At 44.6% G+C, this 18347-nt stretch overlaps 1 protein-coding gene and 1 long non-coding RNA gene across 2 annotated transcripts in view; one reads left to right on the plus strand and one right to left on the minus strand.

Annotated features, from left to right (window-relative positions):
- The first annotated feature begins 478 nt into the window (after positions 1 to 478).
- Positions 479 to 3300, plus strand: LOC123513732. Its single transcript, XR_006677440.1, has 2 exons — positions 479 to 501; positions 3236 to 3300. It is a non-coding gene; the product is annotated as an uncharacterized LOC123513732 (long non-coding RNA).
- The window catches only part of LOC123513731 (fat-like cadherin-related tumor suppressor homolog), a 102575-nt gene continuing 86722 nt past the window's right edge, over positions 2495 to 18347 (minus strand). The window contains 10 exon segments of the mRNA XM_045271122.1: positions 2495 to 6535; positions 8791 to 8974; positions 9670 to 9840; positions 12263 to 12373; positions 13247 to 13634; positions 14388 to 14594; positions 14987 to 15865; positions 16248 to 17411; positions 18004 to 18104; positions 18107 to 18260. Coding sequence (XP_045127057.1) covers positions 6136 to 6535; positions 8791 to 8974; positions 9670 to 9840; positions 12263 to 12373; positions 13247 to 13634; positions 14388 to 14594; positions 14987 to 15865; positions 16248 to 17411; positions 18004 to 18104; positions 18107 to 18260 — 3759 coding nt within the window. The 3' untranslated portion in view covers positions 2495 to 6135.

Here is an 18347-nt window from a genome sequence, read left to right on the forward strand (position 1 = left end):
GGCTTGAAATGGTTTGGGTTGACTGAGCAGGCTGGAAACGGGCCACAGCTGACAAAGATCTGCAAGAGAAAGATCTTTATACAAATAAACACACCTGCCTCAAATGTGTAGCTGCAGTATCAGAGTACCCTAAAGCAGACGTGAATGACGAGTGTGTTGCATTGATAGTGTTTCTGAATTGCTTCGAAAGTTTAATGGAACAAAAAACACCATTAGTTGGAGAGAGAGTGTGTGTGTTTCACTGTTTGATCTGTTGCAGTCTGTTACCCTACGGAACGAGCTCAGAGCTCATTATTTTCGATCTTCGGATAGGCCTGAGACCAGGCACACATCGGGACAGCAAGGTCACAACTCCTCGATTTACATCCCGTACCTAGTCACTGCTAGGTGAACAGGGGCTACATGTGAAAGGAGACACACCCAAATATCTCCCCGGTTCTCTGGCTTGTGAAGCCAACGCTCTAACCATGAGCTACCGGGTGTGTGTGTGTGTGTGTGTGTGTGTTTCACTTATGATCTGCTGCAGTCTCTGACGAGACAGCCAGACGTTACCCTACGGAACGAGCTCAGAGCTCATTATTTCCGATCTTCGGATAGGCCTGAGACCAGGCACACACCTCACACCGGGACAACAAGGTCACAACTCCTCGATTTCCATCCCGTACCTACTCACTGCTAGGTGAACAGTGAACAGGGGCTACGCGTCAAAGGAGACCCACCTAAATATCTCCACTCGGCCGGGGAATCGAACCCCGGTCCTTTGGCTTGTGAACCCAGCGCTCCAACCACTGAGCTACCGGGTGTGTGTGTGTGTGTGTGTGTGTGTGTGTGTGTCACCCCTTAAGGAGCCCTCTTACTGCCAGTGTCTTGTGCATGGTACCTACACCGCTTGCCTTAGTAAATTGTGCCTTGTTCAACCCGGTGCCATCACAGGGAAGGGAGCCGTACACACCCCCATCAGACCCCATGGAAGGCGCCCTTCACCCCCATCAGGCAACTCGCCACACACTATCCGCACTTAGCACCAGCACCGTATTGCTTCGCTTTCACCACGACTGCCTTCAATGGTGGTATGGTGTATGATTACCCTGAGAGTAAAGAGTGGTTCCCTTATTAACGACGCACCCTTACTAATGTAGAAATCTTGTTAGTTTCTCACAACAAAACATTTAGAATACCGCGTGCTATTTCAACCTGAGCACATTGAAGGTAGTGGAGGTGCGGTGGGAACTGCTGCGGGATTACCTTCGTCAGCCGGTAAACAGGCTACGTTGGCTACGTGACCACAGCCCTACTGCACACTACAAAAATAAAACGCGCTATCTTGCATAATAATGTTTCATGGAGAAAAACTTTAAACTTACCTAATAATGCATTGCCTCTGTGGACTCGCACATGCTGGTCTTCCTCTCACCTCTTCCTTAAAGCGCCGCGCCACCACGACTCGCCGGCCACTCACCGGCGTCACCAGCGCAGTTCAGGACACACACACACCCTCTCTGTCTGAAGCTCTGGGGAAAACTAACCGGGCTTTCTTCCTTCCTTCCTTCCATCTCCGAGCATGCGCAGTGCCACTCCTAGCTGTTTCAGGCATGTATTCGAGACAGCTCTCTCACCACCACGACTATTTACAAATGCCAGAGATGATTAACCGGGTTCTCTAATGTTTCTGCTATAGATAATGCAGAAATCTTGTAAAAAAATGACACGAATAATGAATATAACCCTAAAACCCCGCGATGGATTTGACTAGAGACCTTTGAAAATAGCGATAGTGGTTCGGGAAGTGTTTTGAATCCTTCGTCTGACACACTCCCGCGTTCATCCAGCTGATCTACGCTCCACTAAAACTGATTTCTACTCCTGCTTCTACTTACTTGTCTTCATGCATGCCGCTTGAAGATCCCCATGGTGGCTTCTCGCAAACCTCATTGTTTTCTTACATTATGTGGTGAGATAAACAGAGGTGGAGAAACTAGACGAGACAAATGAGAAAGGTGTTTAGAGGTGGTTATGAGGTGATTAAGTTTGACGAGTGATAGATAGATAGATAGGCAGATAGACAGCTAGGTTGATAGACATTTAGACATAGATACGGTGTTGATAAATGCTTAGATAGACAGAGAATGAAGTTGATAGTTATAGGAGATAAACAAAGTTGGCTACATAGGTACTGAGATAGATAATGAGATAATAGAATAAGTAGAATAAATAGATAGTGAGAAGTTGAAAGTTGGCTAAAATAGATAAAAAAAAAAAACAAGGTTATCCTTGTGTTGCTATTAAGGATGACACACACACACACACACACACACACACACAGTAAGCTCTCTCTCTCTCTCTCTCTCTCTCTCTCTCTCTTATATTGCGTTTTCACACAGGTAGGACCCTTCATTTACTTCTTTTCCTTCTTTTCCTTAAATTTTCCCTCTTATTATTGTTTTCCTCTCTCTCTCTCTCTCTCTCTCTCCACTGAAAAATAAAACACAACAGCCGAGTTATTACAAATTTATTTACAAAAGATTGTATAAAACATGTCACAGTCTCTCCGAAGCTTCGTGAGACGCGTTCGAACCCCACAGGCGAGTCTTTCCAATGGTTCATCTTTAAATATTTATCTTCTTGTCGTTTGTTCTTCCTTTGTTCTCCAGAGATGGTGCGGTACATCCTACTATCACAATGACTTCAGCAGAGTGGGTTAACTTAGCTTGGAATGATGCACGAGGGAAAATTACGACCAGGAACGAATGAATGATATAATAAGATAAGAAAATGTAACAATTATTGATAAAAGATACCAGGAACGAATAAGTGATCAAATAAGTTAAAGAAAGTAAAAATTATTGATAAAAGATTAGATAAAATAGTTATGAGTAGATTTGAACGAAAACAGATAAGGGAACAATGATTAAATAAGATAAAGTAAAAATAATTGATAAAAGATAAGATGAGATGTTAGATACGAGTAGATATAGAAGTAAACAGGTAATAGATAATAATAATAATAATAATAATAATAATAATAATAGATAAATAGATAATGACAGTCACAAGTATATATAAAACTAAACAAATAATAGATAAAGATAGATAATAGATAAGAGAAATAGAAAAAAAAATATTAGAGAATAAAATAAATGCATAAATTATGAGCTCACTAATAATTTGTAATGAATTTGGTGACAGTGGAAGGTTTGCATAATTTTTTTCATCTTTCCTCCCTCAAATAGAATAGGTGTGTGTGTGTGTGTGTGTGTGTGTGTGTGTGTGTGTGTGTGTGTGTGTGTGTCATATCTCTCATAAAATGCCTAAATGTGTAATTGGGAGATCATTTTTCCTTTCCTCCTTTCTTCTTTTCTTTCAAGCATCACAATTATCTTTTTTTTTACTGTACCATTATTATTTACATTTATTTTTATTATTTGTTTTTTTTTCTCTCCTTTTTCCTCCATCATAATGGAATTTCTATATAGTGTATTAATTTCTGTACATCACAATGGTTCTTTTTATTTCTTTATTGCATTTTCATTTTTTTTTTTCATATTATAAGTTTTATTTACATTTCAGTTTTTTTTTCTCAGTATGTTTTTCTTTCTTTTCCTCAATTTCCTTTTCTCATTATTATTTTTTTTTTTGCATATTTAGTTTTTCTCTTTTTTCAACTTTTTTTCTAACTGAATTTTCTTCTCATTATTTCTTTTTTGCATATTTTATTTTTCTCTTATTTCAACTCTTTTCCAACTTTCTTTTCTAATCTTTTTTTTTTTTACATATAATCCTCATTTCTCTAACATTTCACCTTGTCTTGGTCTCATTTCAAAACTTTTCACACATTTTCCTGGAATTTCTCACATTTCAACTTACATTTTTTCCACATTTCAAGACTTTTGTTCACATTTTTCCATCACGACTTCTTTTCTTTCCACTTTCCATCTAGTTTGCTCACCACACACTCACCTAAAGCTCTCTGTCACCTTCCTGTCAACCTCATCAATTCCTGCTTTACTGAAGGACACTTGGGACACGGAAGGGCTGGGTTAGGTCAGGCTGGGTCACATCAGGTCACCCACACCCTACTACCACCCACACCCTCCCTATCTACTGTTTACTTGGCCCTTTCTCACAATATATACAGGGATTCTTTAAAAACTCATTGCCTGTTTGAAGTCCTTTATAAAGCAGATCTAACACCTTTTAAGTAGTATTAGATGGAGGTGACGAGAAATTCTGTTACAATAAGGCAATACACTTTTAAATAATCCCTTTCTTTTTTTTTATTTGCATCTTAACACAATAATAAAAAAAAAGTTAATATGGGAGTACCAGAATAAAATGTCCTTAATTAAACCATAAAAAAAAATAAGAGATACAAATTAAGTGAAGAAAATGAGAATTATGGACCAAAAAGTGAACCAATAATCATAATAAATAGGGTAAGACAATACTGTTAATTAAATCTTAAGAGTAGGTGAACTGTGTCTAATGGATTAATGCAGTGATGCGCTCTGTGGCAGTGAACCGCAGAGGGAACACCTGACGCTGCCTTGGAGACGCTGCCTGCTGTGCACTCTGCTCCTGTCGTCATCTGCTAGGCTTACTGCGGCCGGTGACTGTGTGAAGTCCTACTGGGTCACGCCTGCTTGTCTCTCTCTCTCTCTCTCTCTGTTTTTGTCTGTTTCTTTCTGTGTTTTGTTTTAGTTTATCATGTATATTGTTTTTTTTTTGTGCCTCTCTCTCTCTCTCTCTCTCTTTTTTTTTTATCTCTGCTTCTGCTCTTTCTATTTCTCTTTTTTTACTCTTTCTGTTTTGTTTATTATTTTATTATTCTATTTTATCTTCTCAGTTTCTGTTTCTCTGATCTCTCTGTTTGGTTTCTGGTACCTCATTATTTTACGTATTTTCTCTCTCTCTCTGATTGTCAATAAAAGCTTTCCTTCTGTCAATTCATATCTTTGTTCTTTCATTTTGCCATTCATACAAAGACTACCAAACTCACTTCTATTCCCCTTATGTTATGTCTGTCACTATCAACTTTTCCCTCTCTCTGTTAACTCAAATCTTGATCTTCCCTTCATCTCTTCATCTTTACCAGTGTCCACAGATCTCACACACCATATACAACTCTTACAATTACTGACAATGGCTCCTGATTTTGTTTGGGGACTGGCATCTTAGTGGGCCTCTTTTCCCTTTAATCTTGTTGCCCTTGGTCGGTGTCCCTCCTACACAATGAAGAGAAGTGAGAGACAAGCAGGCAAGATTCAGAATGCAGCCCCACCAAGTCACCAGAGCAGCAAACCACACCTGAATAGTCTAACCCTGTCTGTCTTGTCCATATCATCTGTTCACACTGGAAAAATATAAACATTCTGCCAAACACACTTAAGAAACTATTTACACTGCTATATACACTCATGTACACTCTTATACACACAGACACACACTCACACTCACAGACTCATGCAATTGTGACTCTGTGCTGGGGAACTTAATGTGTTTCCCGGCCAGAGTCTAGTCTTGTAGCACCAGAGACCTTTAACAGACCCCCATGTTTTGATCTGCTGCTGAAACCTTTGTCTCCTGCACTGTACTGGCGATTCAATGCATTAAAGTACTCGCTGTCTCTCTCTCTTTCTCTGCCACTCGCTAAAATAAAGAAAATTGGCACTTAAAAGCCCAAGGTGCCTGCAATTCTTTTCTGTTTTTTTTTTCTCTGTCCTCGTCAGGTGAAAATAATGCAATGTGTGTGAGGGTGAATTGCGGCGCCCTTGGGTGAGGCACACTGGAAGATGTATGAAGAATATGAAACATTTACACTCACTCACTTGGCATACAGGCACTAGGAATGGCAGTTCTGATACATGTACGTACACACAAACACACACAAACATGTCTCTTCTTCGCTCCTCTCTCTGTCTCTCTCCATGGATCACTTGGTCAGCTGCTGTGCATCACACGTCAAATCTCTTTCCCTCCACTTCTCAATTCAGGGAAAATTGAATCGCTCGACAAAAATTTGGTCACTAACACATACGTACAAACACACAACCAATGACTTCGGCAACTTAAATTTATTCATCCGTTTTGTTCCGACGTATCTTTTGTGCGAGATTATTGTGAGTCTGTCTTTTGGCTTTACATTTTTTTGACTTTATCGTCGTTTTCGAACTCCGAGTTCACTTCCGAGTCCTCGATATCACAGACATTGTCCAGGTCTGAGGCGGAGGTGGTGGAGGCGGCGCCCCCCCACAGGGACGCCCCCTCCTCCTCGTCATCCACACCAGATATGACCGACATGTCTCCCCCAAACTCACTGAAACGCTTGACCGTGTCGTGGCGGCGATTGCTGCGGACACGGTACGGGGAGTAGGTGACGCCGTGGCGGTCCTCGGGGAGGTGGCTGATGGGGGCGGGCTGGTAAGTGGCGCTGTAAGGGTTATCAAGGGAATTAAGGAGCTTGCTTCTCTCATCTTCTGTTTCTGTTTCACTGCCAATTTGGTAGTGTGGAAGGTATTGGTTGGGGTGAGTCTCGTATCTGAAGAGAGAAATGTGGGTGTACAGATGTCTGTGCGTGACAGTCCAGTCGTGGGCCGCTGGTCTCGAGTGTTTCTTGCCCTGCCAGGACTGCGTTCACCAGCCACAGAGGACACTGAAGTATTCATGGGTGCTTTGCCTATTGACACTACTGAATCTTCATTAATCTTTCACTGTAACCAAGAAAGCACCCCTGAATACCCCAGCAACCTCCACTAGGGCATGGTGAAGCAGTGGGAGTGAGGCACTGAAACACTTGGGAACACAGGCCTGGGCGTCGCCAAGACAAGCAACTCAAGAACACACAAGTGAGGGAGGAGGCAAGCAGTGCACAGCCTTCCTTCCCTCACGTGAAAAAACTGCCAAACTGAACAGTGGTGGAAGGAAGTGCAAAAAAAAACTCAAACACATCAATTCAATCATGCAATGAGAGGCGGTGACGACCTCAGTGGTGCGTCAAGGTTTGGGGTTGTGCAGCAGACCTGTGCAGGGCCTGTGAGGAGCAGTCAGGTGCAAAGATAAGCAAAGATGGTCCTCTGATCAGTCGTGCTTTGAGAGGATTGGTGTGAGACAAGGCTAACTGACTGAGTGACTGATAGAGTGACTGGAAGACTGAGTGAAAAGAGCCATATTCAAAATCACAATACTCTCTCACAACTACTACATTCCAAGGCTACAGAGATGACTAGCCAGGTTCTTAAGAGTGTTTCATTGGTTAATAATAAAGAAATCTTATCAATCTTTCACTGGAACTTTAAAAACACTCTTGAAAACCTGTCACTTCAACTAGAGCCTTTGCAATGTAGTGGCAGTGCGGCAAGGAGAGTTTGTGAATGCAGGCTGTGGAGTGAGTAGTAACACAGGCTAGACCAAGCAAGTGTGCAGTCTGTGGAGGGCCAGAGTGCTGTGGTGAAGCTTTGTATGTGAGGCTCGATCTTATAAGAGCACTGACTCACAACAGAACAGATCAAGGAAGAGTTGTGCTGTTTGTTGAGTGTTCTGTGAGCTGTTTGGGTTCAGTTGATGTTGGGAGTGACTGCTACTGCTGCACTTTTGTATGGTAAAGGGAGTGTTCTTTTTTTTAATGTATATGCAAGATTTTGATGCAGGGAGTGTGTATATCAAACTGCACATTTGTAAACCTTGGGGAGTGTTTCTCTTCAAAGTGTATTCGTAAAGATAATAATTTGGGGGTGATATCTAAACAGTTTATACATTTTTCTACATTTTCCACCACAAAACAAATGATTAGGCAAATGATTTCCAACATTACCCTGAACTATACTTGAACCTGACAAAAGAATGCTTCCATCCAATACAGATGAAAAAAAAAAAAAATAAATAAATAAATAAAAAATAAATAAAATAAAATAATAATAATAATAAAAAAAAAAAAAAAAAAAAATGTGATTACAAATACTAACATGATAATCTTAATTCATAAATCAGGAAATTATGAAAAGAAGAAGGAAAGTAGAAGTCACAGGATGACCATTAATGGATCTACTCACCTCTCAACCCTTTAGACATCCCCCCCCCATTACTTGTTGTCCCTTACCAGTGTCCCTCTAACAAGGAAGAGAAAGAAAGAAACAAACAAACAAAAGGAAAGAAGGAAGGAATGAAGGAAGGAAGGAAGATAGAAAGAAAGAAAGAAACAAGAGACCTCAGTAAACAAGAGAAAGCAGAAAAGCTAAACAAATGACAGAAACAAAGAAAACAAGAGCAAAACAAAGCTGAAACAACCTTAACGAGACAAAAAGCTACATAACAAACAGCCAGACACACCCCAACACTGACTAAGAGGCCCAAGTGAAGACAGAGAGGGACATCAGAATAGTAAACGAAGAAAAACAATGAAAAACAAGAAAACAAGAGCCCTGAGGAAGCAAAACAGACAAAACAACCTTAAAGAAACAATAAGCTTTGTAACTGCCGAACCAGGACTGACTGAAAGGCAAAGAGAGAGAGAGAGAGACATCAGAATAGTAAACAAAGAAAAACAAAGAAAACAAGAGCCCTGAGGAAACAAAACAGACAAAACAACCTTAAAGAATAATAAGCTTTGTAACTGCCGAACTAGCACTGACAGAAAGGCGAAGAGAGAGAGAGAGAGAGAGAGAGAGAGAGAGAGAGAGAGAGAGAGAGAGAGAGAGAGAGAGAGAGAGAGAGAGAGAGAGAGAGAGAGAGAGAGAGAGAGAGAGAGAGAGAGAGAATTAAAGCTTTGTAACTACCAGACCCCTTCCCAGCACTGACCTGTGAGGCTGAGGGGTAAAGAGGGAGGCATCAGACTCAGCCCCGGCGTCAGAGTGTGGTTCCAGGAGCTGTGAGGTGTCCAGGTCCGGCCGAGACTCCAACTCAAACTCTGTGTCGCACTCGCTGATAAGTTCGTCCGCTGGCAGGGTCTCCATGTCCCTGCCGGGGTCCACGGGTCCCTGCACTGTTGTGGGGGGAGGGATGGCAGGGGAGTGAGTGGTGGGAATGTGTGGTGAGAGGGATGCGAGTCACTGTGAGTTTCTACGAGTCACCAATAATATCCTGTTAATAATACCTCACTACACCAGGAACTACACCAAACCCCCCAAAAAGTCACCAAGAACCCCAAAACACCCCAGGAAACCACACCAAACCCCCCAAAATAGTCACCACGAACCCTAAAACACCCCAAGAACCACACCAATCCTACAAAAATGACTAAAAACCTCCATAGAATCCCAAAACACCCCACTAGAACCTCTACAGAACCTAAAACACCCCAGAAACCACACAAAACTCACAACAAATTGCTAAGTACTCCTATAGAACCCCAAAACACCCTAAAACTCCACAAAAAATCACTAAGAACCCCTGCAGAACTCCAGAACTCCCTAGAACCCAAACAAACCCCACCAAAAAGTCAGAGAACCCCAAAACACCCCAAACCCCACAAAAGTTACTAAAAAACCCCTTTACAACCCCTAAACATCCTTCTAGAACCCTAAAACACCCCAGAAAACACACCAAACCCCCACCAAAAATCACTAACAACCTCAAAAACCCCAAAACCCACAGAAAAGACACTGAGAGTCCCAAAACATCCCAAATCCCACAAAAGTTACTAAGAACCCCTTGTAGGACATCAGAAGGGAGTCTCACCGGGCGGCAGGAGTGGCTGGCCCTTCGAAGACTCCACCACCACAGACTCGTTGGATTCGTTGGAGTGGTAGGAGGAGGAGTCCCTCACTTCGCCTCCAGGGACCTCCATGATGTTAGGCAGTGGATTCTGAGAGGGTCTGGCCCAGTCGGAGCAATCCCAGTGGTAGCCTGCTGTCCCAAATACCACCAGGGACGGATGGAGGGATGGAGGGAGGGCGTGAGTTGAGGTTGTGAAAGAGGGAGGGAGGGAGGGAGGGATGGAAGGATGGATGGATGGAGTGAGTGAGTGAGTGAGTGAGTGAGTGAGTGAGTGAGTGAGTGAGTGAGGGAAGGAATTGAGGAAGTGAAAGTCAATTAAAGAGTGATTGATTGAGTGAGTGAGTTGAGGATGTGAAAGAGTGAATAAAGGATTGATTGAGTGAGAGTGAGTGAGAGAGGGAGGGAGTTCAGGATGTGAAATTGTGAATAAAGGAATGATTGATTGATTGAGTGAGTGAGTGAGTGAGTGAGTGAGTGAGTGATAAGCCAACACTATTGACTTCCTTCCCTGATACAAAGAATGAATATCAATCTTCACAGAACATTCCACTTGAGAACAGGAACACTTAAGTAACACAATCTGGGCAACACTACACTTAGATATTTACATTTACTTAAAATTACTTCACACTTAGAGCACCAATCACACCATTACTACAACACAAAGACCTGTATTCTGAAACGCTTTGCTCCCTAACCACGACGATTTTCCAAGGCCACAGAGATGACTAGCAGGGTTTTCAAGTGTGTTTCTCCAATTATTAATGCAGAAATCTTGTCACTCTGCCTCTAGAAATGTAAAAACACCTTAAAACTTGTGTGAATTGAGGTAGCATGGTTTTTAAGAGTGTTTCTCCAGTTATTAATGTAGAAATTTTGTCACTCTGCCTCTAGAACCATTAAAAACATCTTAAAAAAACTTGAATGAATTGAGATAACAAGATTTTCAAGAGAATTTCTCTAGTTAATAATGCAGAAATCTTGTCACTCTGCCTCAAGAACTGTAAAACACCTTAAAAACTTGTATAAATTGAGATAGTGGGTTTTCAAGAGTGTTTCTCCACTTATTAATGTAGAAATCTTGTCACTCTGCCTCAAGAACCATAAAAAAAAAAAAAAAAAAAAAAAAAAACTTTAGAAACTCATCTAAATTAAGATAGCAGGATTTCAAGAGTGTTTTTCCAGTTAATAAAGTAGAAATTTTGTCACTCTGCCTTAAAAACACCTAAAAAAAAAAACTTGTGAAAACTTCAATAAAGCCTTTTGAAATAGTGGAGGTGAAGTGCAGGAGTGTTTGAGAATACCAGCCTGACACACACTTAAGGACATCCACTGTAACACACCACACTTAACACAACACTTACCAAATCACACCACACTTTACATACCAACACTTACTTCACACACTTATAACCACACCACACTTAAACTTTTCACACACTTACACTCTCTTGCTCATCTCTCATTCTTCACTCTCTCTCTCTCTCTCTTCTACTTACAATAAATGGCATTAATTTATGTGTGTTTAGAATCTGTTTTCTTATCCTTTTCTCTCTCTCTCTCTCTCTCTCTCTCTCTGTTGTTGTTGTGTTGTCTGTGTGTGTCTGTCTGTGTGTGTGTGTGTGTGTGTGTGTGTGTGTGTGTCCTTATTTTATCTTTCAGCATTAGTTTGCTCCGTTTGTTTCAGCTTGGTTCCTTTAAAAAGTTGCCTGAATGATGCACAAAGAAAAGCTAACAAGTAGATTCAAGTCATGCAAGGAAAACACAGCCATGTCGCATCTAATAAAGAAAATATAATGTCCAGCGAAAAAGAAAATAAAGGGAAATAAATTGTTTCTATTTTGTCCATGTTACTTTTTCTTAATGTTGTGACGGACTGATTGACTGACTGGCTGATTGGCTGACTGACTGACTGATTGGCTGGCTGACTGTCTGGCTGGCTGGCTGGCTGAGTGATCGGGTAACTGACTGACTGACTGGCTAACTGGCTGGCTGACTGAATGGATGGGTGAAGATAGCTGTTACAGAATGACTGGCTGACTGAATGGATGGGTGAAGATAGGTGTTACAGAATGACTGACTGATTGATAGAACTGATAGAACTGATTAAAGATATACACCAAATCATTACTGGTAGACTGACTGGCTGACTGACTGACTTAATACTTGATAGAATGACTGAAGAAAGACTGACTGACTGACTGACTGACTGAAAACAAAACACTGTAACACATCAGACTGACTTATTGATGACAGACTGAAATTACTGAAAACTGACTCACCGCCTGACTAACTGAACACAACCTGGCAGATAAACAGACACACAAATCGATAAACAAAAAAAAACTAACAAAAATCTTAAACTAAACACAAAAAAGGCAAACAAAACAAACTGCAAACCAGGCAAACACAAACACACACACCTCAAAACACACACACACACAAAATACAACATGCAGAAGCTAAACTTGAGAAAAAAAAGAGAGTTAAGAGATTGAGAGGCAAAAAGGAGGCATTCAAATGAAGCCTAGTACTTGCGCTTGTCTGTTCTCACCTGGCAAGTCGTCCATTGAAGTCCCTGATCGCACACTAGAGTCATCCCGAGCACTGCTATCAATACTTAGCTTCTTCAGGCCCATGTACTCATTGTGGCGGAACTTTACATCTGTAGGGGACAAGATGGTGACCTCACGTGACTGGTGAACTGGTGAAGGGGCGATCGTGAGGCAGTGTGTGTGTCAAGTGGGGATATATGGCTGGTGTGTGTGTGTGTGTGTGTGTGTGTGTGTGTGTGTGTGTGTGTGTGTGTGTGTGTGTGTGTGTGTGTGTGTGTGTGTGTGTGTGTGATTCATCTCTGTCGTCTGCTGGTCACACAGCCAGTCTTCCCCATTACGGAGCGAGATCAGAGCTCATAGACCGATCTTCGGGTAGGACTGAGACCACATAACACCCGTGTGTGTGTGTGTGTGTGTGTGTGTGTGTGTGTGTGTGTGTGTGTGTGTGTGTGTGTGTGTGTGCACCAGAAACAGATGAAAAATATGAAACAAATAACATAAATAAATAAGAAAATCATGACTTTGCTGCATATATTAAAAAGAATATAAAAACTGAGCTTGGGAAAAAATAGGAATAAATTGCTGAAATGAAGTGAGGGAAAGAATGTTGCTTGTGTGTGTGTGTGTGTGTGTGTGTGTGTGTGTGTGTGTGTGTGTGTGTGTGTGTGTGTGTGTGTGTGTGTGTGTGTGTGTAGCAGAAGGTGGACAGGTGAGGCATGGCAGACACAGCGAGGAGCGGTGCCAACACCACTACTGTACTGCCAGGTGTATGTCTACCACAGTGGTTTAGGAATACCAACACCCTCAGGATGTTTATGTTTGGTAAGTAAATCACAACTCAAGCAAGGAAAACAACACACAAAGGGTAATGGTGGTGGTGGTGATGGTGGTGAGAGGTGACAAGCCATTACAGGGTACAGGGTATAGGGTACAGGGTACAGAGAGCAGTGAAGGAGGTGGTACAAGAAGAAGGAGGTACAAACCGTTCTGTATCTTGTTATTTTCATAGTAGGTGTCCTTCAAGTTATGAGCAAGGGCATCCTTCCAGGGCTTATGCAAGCTGTCAGTGTCTACTGGCGTGGCGGTGCCAGGGGAGCACAGGGGTGAGCCCCGTGTGGAGCTCACGGTGGAGCCCAGGGTGGAGCCCCGGAGGGTTCCCAGGGGGTTAATCTGGGGTGTGTGGTGGTGGTACAGGCTGCCCGGCTTGGATATGTTTTGTACAAAGTCCCGGGAGTATTGGGGGAGGTTCTCTAGCTCGTCCCCGGCGGAGCCGTAGCTACGGATGGTGTCAAAGTTGTTTAGCGGCATGTAGGCGGGTTCGCTAGGACTAGTGGGGTAGGAGTCGGGTCGAGGCGTGCAACCGTGCGGATTCTGCAACACATACAAGCCAACACGACAGTCAGGCACAGCAACACAACACTCAACACGCCTGGCTGCCGTGGGAAGGGCGCCGACCGCCACCCCACCTCACCTTGGGGTGCCCCACCTGCCACGACACTCAGACCCACACCCCACATCACATGGGGTGTGCCTCTGAGGCCGGCGAGGCGGGGCAGCAGGCGGTGGGGTGAGTGAGGGACACACCTCCGGGAGTGACTGCTATGTTAGTGTGGCACTCTAGAAACACAACCTCAACACACTTCAAACTAATGGAAATGCAAGTGAAAATAATCCTTCAAATGGCACATGCACAGCCTCTATTGGAAACAAAAAAAGTCACTAATATGCAAGTAATACAGTGAGATATAATGAAGCAAGTCTAGCAGTGGACTACTGGTAAATATCTCAATAACGTGTGTAAAATATTTCACAACGGCTACTAAAGTAAAGAGGAAAGCAAATGCAGATCATTATTGTCATTAAAGGTACCACAATATTCCATCACCTCTCCTCTCTCCTTGTTACTTTATTAATAACAAACAAAACCACAGCTGAAAGATAAAATCAACACTAAGACTACACCACACACACACACACACTCAAATACCTTCACACACACACACACACACACACACACAATGCCCTCACACACACACACTCAAATGCCCTCACACACACACACACACACACACACACACACACACACACACACACACACACACACAAAAAAAAGACATAAATTACCTGAGAGGCTTCCAGGTTGCTCATTTTGGAGTTTCGCTTGTAAATGTTGTGGTGGTTGTCGGTGTTCTTTGGCTTGAGAATGACGTGGTTGGTTTGTTCCAGCAGCTGGCGGCGACGAGATGCTCGGCGCTCCCGGCAGTGCATGGCCAGCACGATGATGAGGCCGAGGATGATGACGGCCACTATGCCAATCACTATGTAGATGATCTGCGGGTGAAGATTGATTGGTGAGTGAATGTTGAATGATTGAGTACTTGATAGAAGGTCAGTAGTTAATCAGTGCCTGGCCAGGGTGATAACGAGGCCCAGAGTGATGTCGGAAACTATGCCTGCCACTATGTAGAAGACTTAAGGAGTGGAGAATGAAAGGTGAGAGTAAAGATACAAGGTGGAATACAACTTACAAGGTGTCTATTACTCAGAAAATCACTTATCTACTTCTCCACCAAACATGAACAAGAATAAACCAGGATCACGAACCAAATAAGCAAAGTGTCAATTCACATAAGAAAAGGCTGGTAATTTATGACTAACATCCTCATAACTTCACCAAAACAACTGTCCATCTCTGCGTCACACACCACCACCACTCCACCCACCTCCTCCAGGCCAATGTTGAAGAAGGAGCCCTTGACCTCCTGGCAGTACATCCCGGTGGTGTTGGAGGGACACATGCACCTGAAGCTGCCGTAGGAGTTGATGCAGGTGCCTCCATTGCTGCAGGGGTTGGTGGCACACTCGTTGATGTCCACCGTGCAGTTTGGCCCGGTGAAACCCTTGCACTTGCAGATTGGCCCCGAGATTCCCTCCTCGCATATGCCACGGTTCAGACACGGGTTGGGGTTGCAGTACATGAACTGGCAGCGTGAGCCGGACACGTGCGGCGGACACTCACACATGTAGCGGCTGCCGATGTTGACACAGTATCCAGTGTTGAGGCAGGGGGAGGAGGCGCAGGGGTTGGAGTCTATCTCGCAGCGGGAGCCTCGGAAGCGTGGGTGGCACTGGCACACGAAGGAGGCACCGCGCTCCTCACAGGTGCCGCCGTTCAGACATGGCAGTGACCCGCACACACCCGGCGGCTGCAGCGTCTCCTGGCACAGTGGCACAATGTGGGTGAGGTGTGTGAGCGCCGCCACCTTGGAGGAGGCCGTGTGGGTGAGCGGCAGGGGAATGTCGTCCACCTTGGGGTCATCCACACAACCCACCAACCCCTGCCTCGGGTCCTGTGCCCCAGTCCAGGGCCGCACCTCTGCTCCAATGTACAGGTGTGGCTTCTCCAGATTGAGCAGGTCGGAGGAGCCTGGCGAGGAGCCCTGCACGCGGTGGTGTCCGTCCAGCACCAGGTCGGCCGTGCTGCCGTAGCGCTCCAGCTTGACGTGGTGCCAGTGTCCGTCGTCCACCTGCAGTGTTGTCACCACCACGCGCCCCTCACCACTCCCCAGGTCCCAGCAGTAGTGCAGCTGGCCGTTCTTCAGCTGTACAGACTGCAGTGTTAGTGGTGACATGGATTTTGTTTTGGCAGTGTTCAATTTCAGGTCTTTGAACAGACAACAACTTCCTTTACTGATTTCTAACTTCATCATCTCTTTATAATAGAAACCACAACTTCTAGTATTAATCTCAAACTTAAAACTATCTTAATTGAAACTGTATCTTAATTACTTGAGAATTTTTTATATATTTTCTTTAATAGACAAGAATCTGGTCTACTTTGCAAGGGTCAGTTTGATATCACCAAGACAATACAAACACTACTGAACACCACACCACAACAGAAACAGCAACTTACCATGACCCACCCCAGTGACAGGAGCACACCAAATCACCCCAGCACACCACACCAACACCCCAACTCACCTCCAGGATGCTGTAGTCAATCCTGCCGGCGGTGAACATCAAGTTGCCAGAGGGATGGAGTGTCCTGAACCAGAGAGAGAAGGAGAAGTGGCGGTTGATTGGATTGTGGAGAGAGTACTGGGCATAACTCTTCCCCTTGAAGGACATCGGCGACACAGGACTGTAGCACTCGGGCCGCATGCTGTCCAGGAGGCAGCTCGACTTGTTCTGCTGGCACTGTGACCCAACCAGGCCATCGGGACACAGACACATGAAGCCCAGCCGCGATACATCCGGCACGCAGGTCTTGAAGGTCGGGCAGGGCTTGTGGGCGCACTGGTTATCCACCACATTGCAGCGCGCCCCGGTGAAGCCCGTGGAGCACACACACTTGGCCTCATGGTGGTGGTGCAGTGACACGAAGCTCAGGGTGTCCGTCACGATGTTTACCTGCTCGTCGTCCAAAACCACGTGTTCCTCGCAGCGGCCGTTCTCGCAGGTGTCGGCCGTGCATGCGTCCTCCACCACCCCCATCACCCGCAGCCCCAGCACCGACTCCAGCGTCTGCCGCCCGGAGAATATCTTCTTACGCACCAAGTTCCTGGAGTAGAAGTCGTCCACAGATTTGCGCACGACGAACAGGACATCTAAGTCGGCCACCTGTCTGTAGGGCTTTTGGTATGCCTTCTTCCTGCTGTCGCGCCGCATCCTGCTGGAGTTGTCCTGCAGGCTCAGGATTATCACATCACGGGACTTCGCGTTGAGCAAGTTCTTTATCGCTCTGTGGAAACTTCGGCGATAGGACAACAGGAACTCCTCCGGGCTGGCACCTTCGAGCTGGATGATGACCGCACTCCTCACCATCTCCTCTGTCACATTCACCACATCCACATCTGCCCTGCTGAACGTGGTGAACTTGCCGTCCGTCACCGAGATGTTCACCGTGTAGGCGCCCTCGTCCAGGCCCCCAAGTGCCGACAGAGTGCCGTCGCGGGGATTCACGTTGAAGTACATTTCGCTCATGCCAAGAGGATCACTGGCGATGGAGTAGGTGAGGATGTCGTAGGGGTCCTCATCGGCAGCCTTCACCTTCCCCAGCAGCCCGCCTTCATACTCCCAGGTGTGCACAAAGACCGTCACGTCCAGAGGGAACACCACCGGCCGGTACCTTGACTCCTCAATGATCTGCAGGGAAGTGAGCAGCTCTAAGACACACAACTCGAAATGAATGCTTCTCAATTCCCTCGGTATCTTTTTAACTTCCTGTGATGTGATAGTGATATTATGAGCCGTGTACAACTTCCTCAGCCTTTCTTAACATATTCTCTATTATAATTTTAGTTGTGTAAGTCTTTAAATTCTTTCACACTCTCGGCAACACTCAATCACACTAAATGCACCTACACTAACACCACAGGCATGTTTGAACTCAAAGTCTTTCACTCTCAGACTCACCACCACAAAACACCCCACAGAAACACCACTACCATCATTAACAGCCTTGAAAACACTCACACATCCCTACAACACCCAGCCACCCTTTGCCATCACCACCAACCTTCAAAATCTTTCACTCACACACTCATCACCACAAAACACCACACAAAAACACCACTATCAACATGAACACCTTGAAAAATCCCACAATACCAGCCATCCCTCACCATCACCACCACCACAAAACACCTACAGAAACACCACTACCATCATTAACACTTCTAAAACACCCACACAACACCTCTACAACACCACGCCACCCCTCACCAGCACCACCAACCTTCACATCAATCCAGGTCTCGGAGAAGAGGGGAGGTCGGCCATTGTCATACACTCTGATCTGCAAGCGATAGTGTTCCTGGACCTTGTGGTTGAACTTGGCGCAGTACACAGTTCGCCCTCCTGTGTTATTCTGAAGGCATTGTTGTCGTTGCCAGAGTGAATCTCGAAGGTGAAGGGGCTGCCGTTCATCGCTGCGTCATCGTCGTCATCCTTCACCTCAAATTTGAAGATCAGGTGGCCCTCTGGTTTGTCTTCCTGTTGGTTACGGTGTTAGGTTAGGATTGAAAGCCTCTGTTGTTTAATGATTAGGGTGGCTAGGTTAGAAATATCTTGGGTTTGGTT

This window comes from Portunus trituberculatus, chromosome 36 (assembly GCF_017591435.1).
Source record: "Portunus trituberculatus isolate SZX2019 chromosome 36, ASM1759143v1, whole genome shotgun sequence".
Classification (NCBI taxonomy): Eukaryota; Metazoa; Arthropoda; class Malacostraca; order Decapoda; family Portunidae; genus Portunus; species Portunus trituberculatus.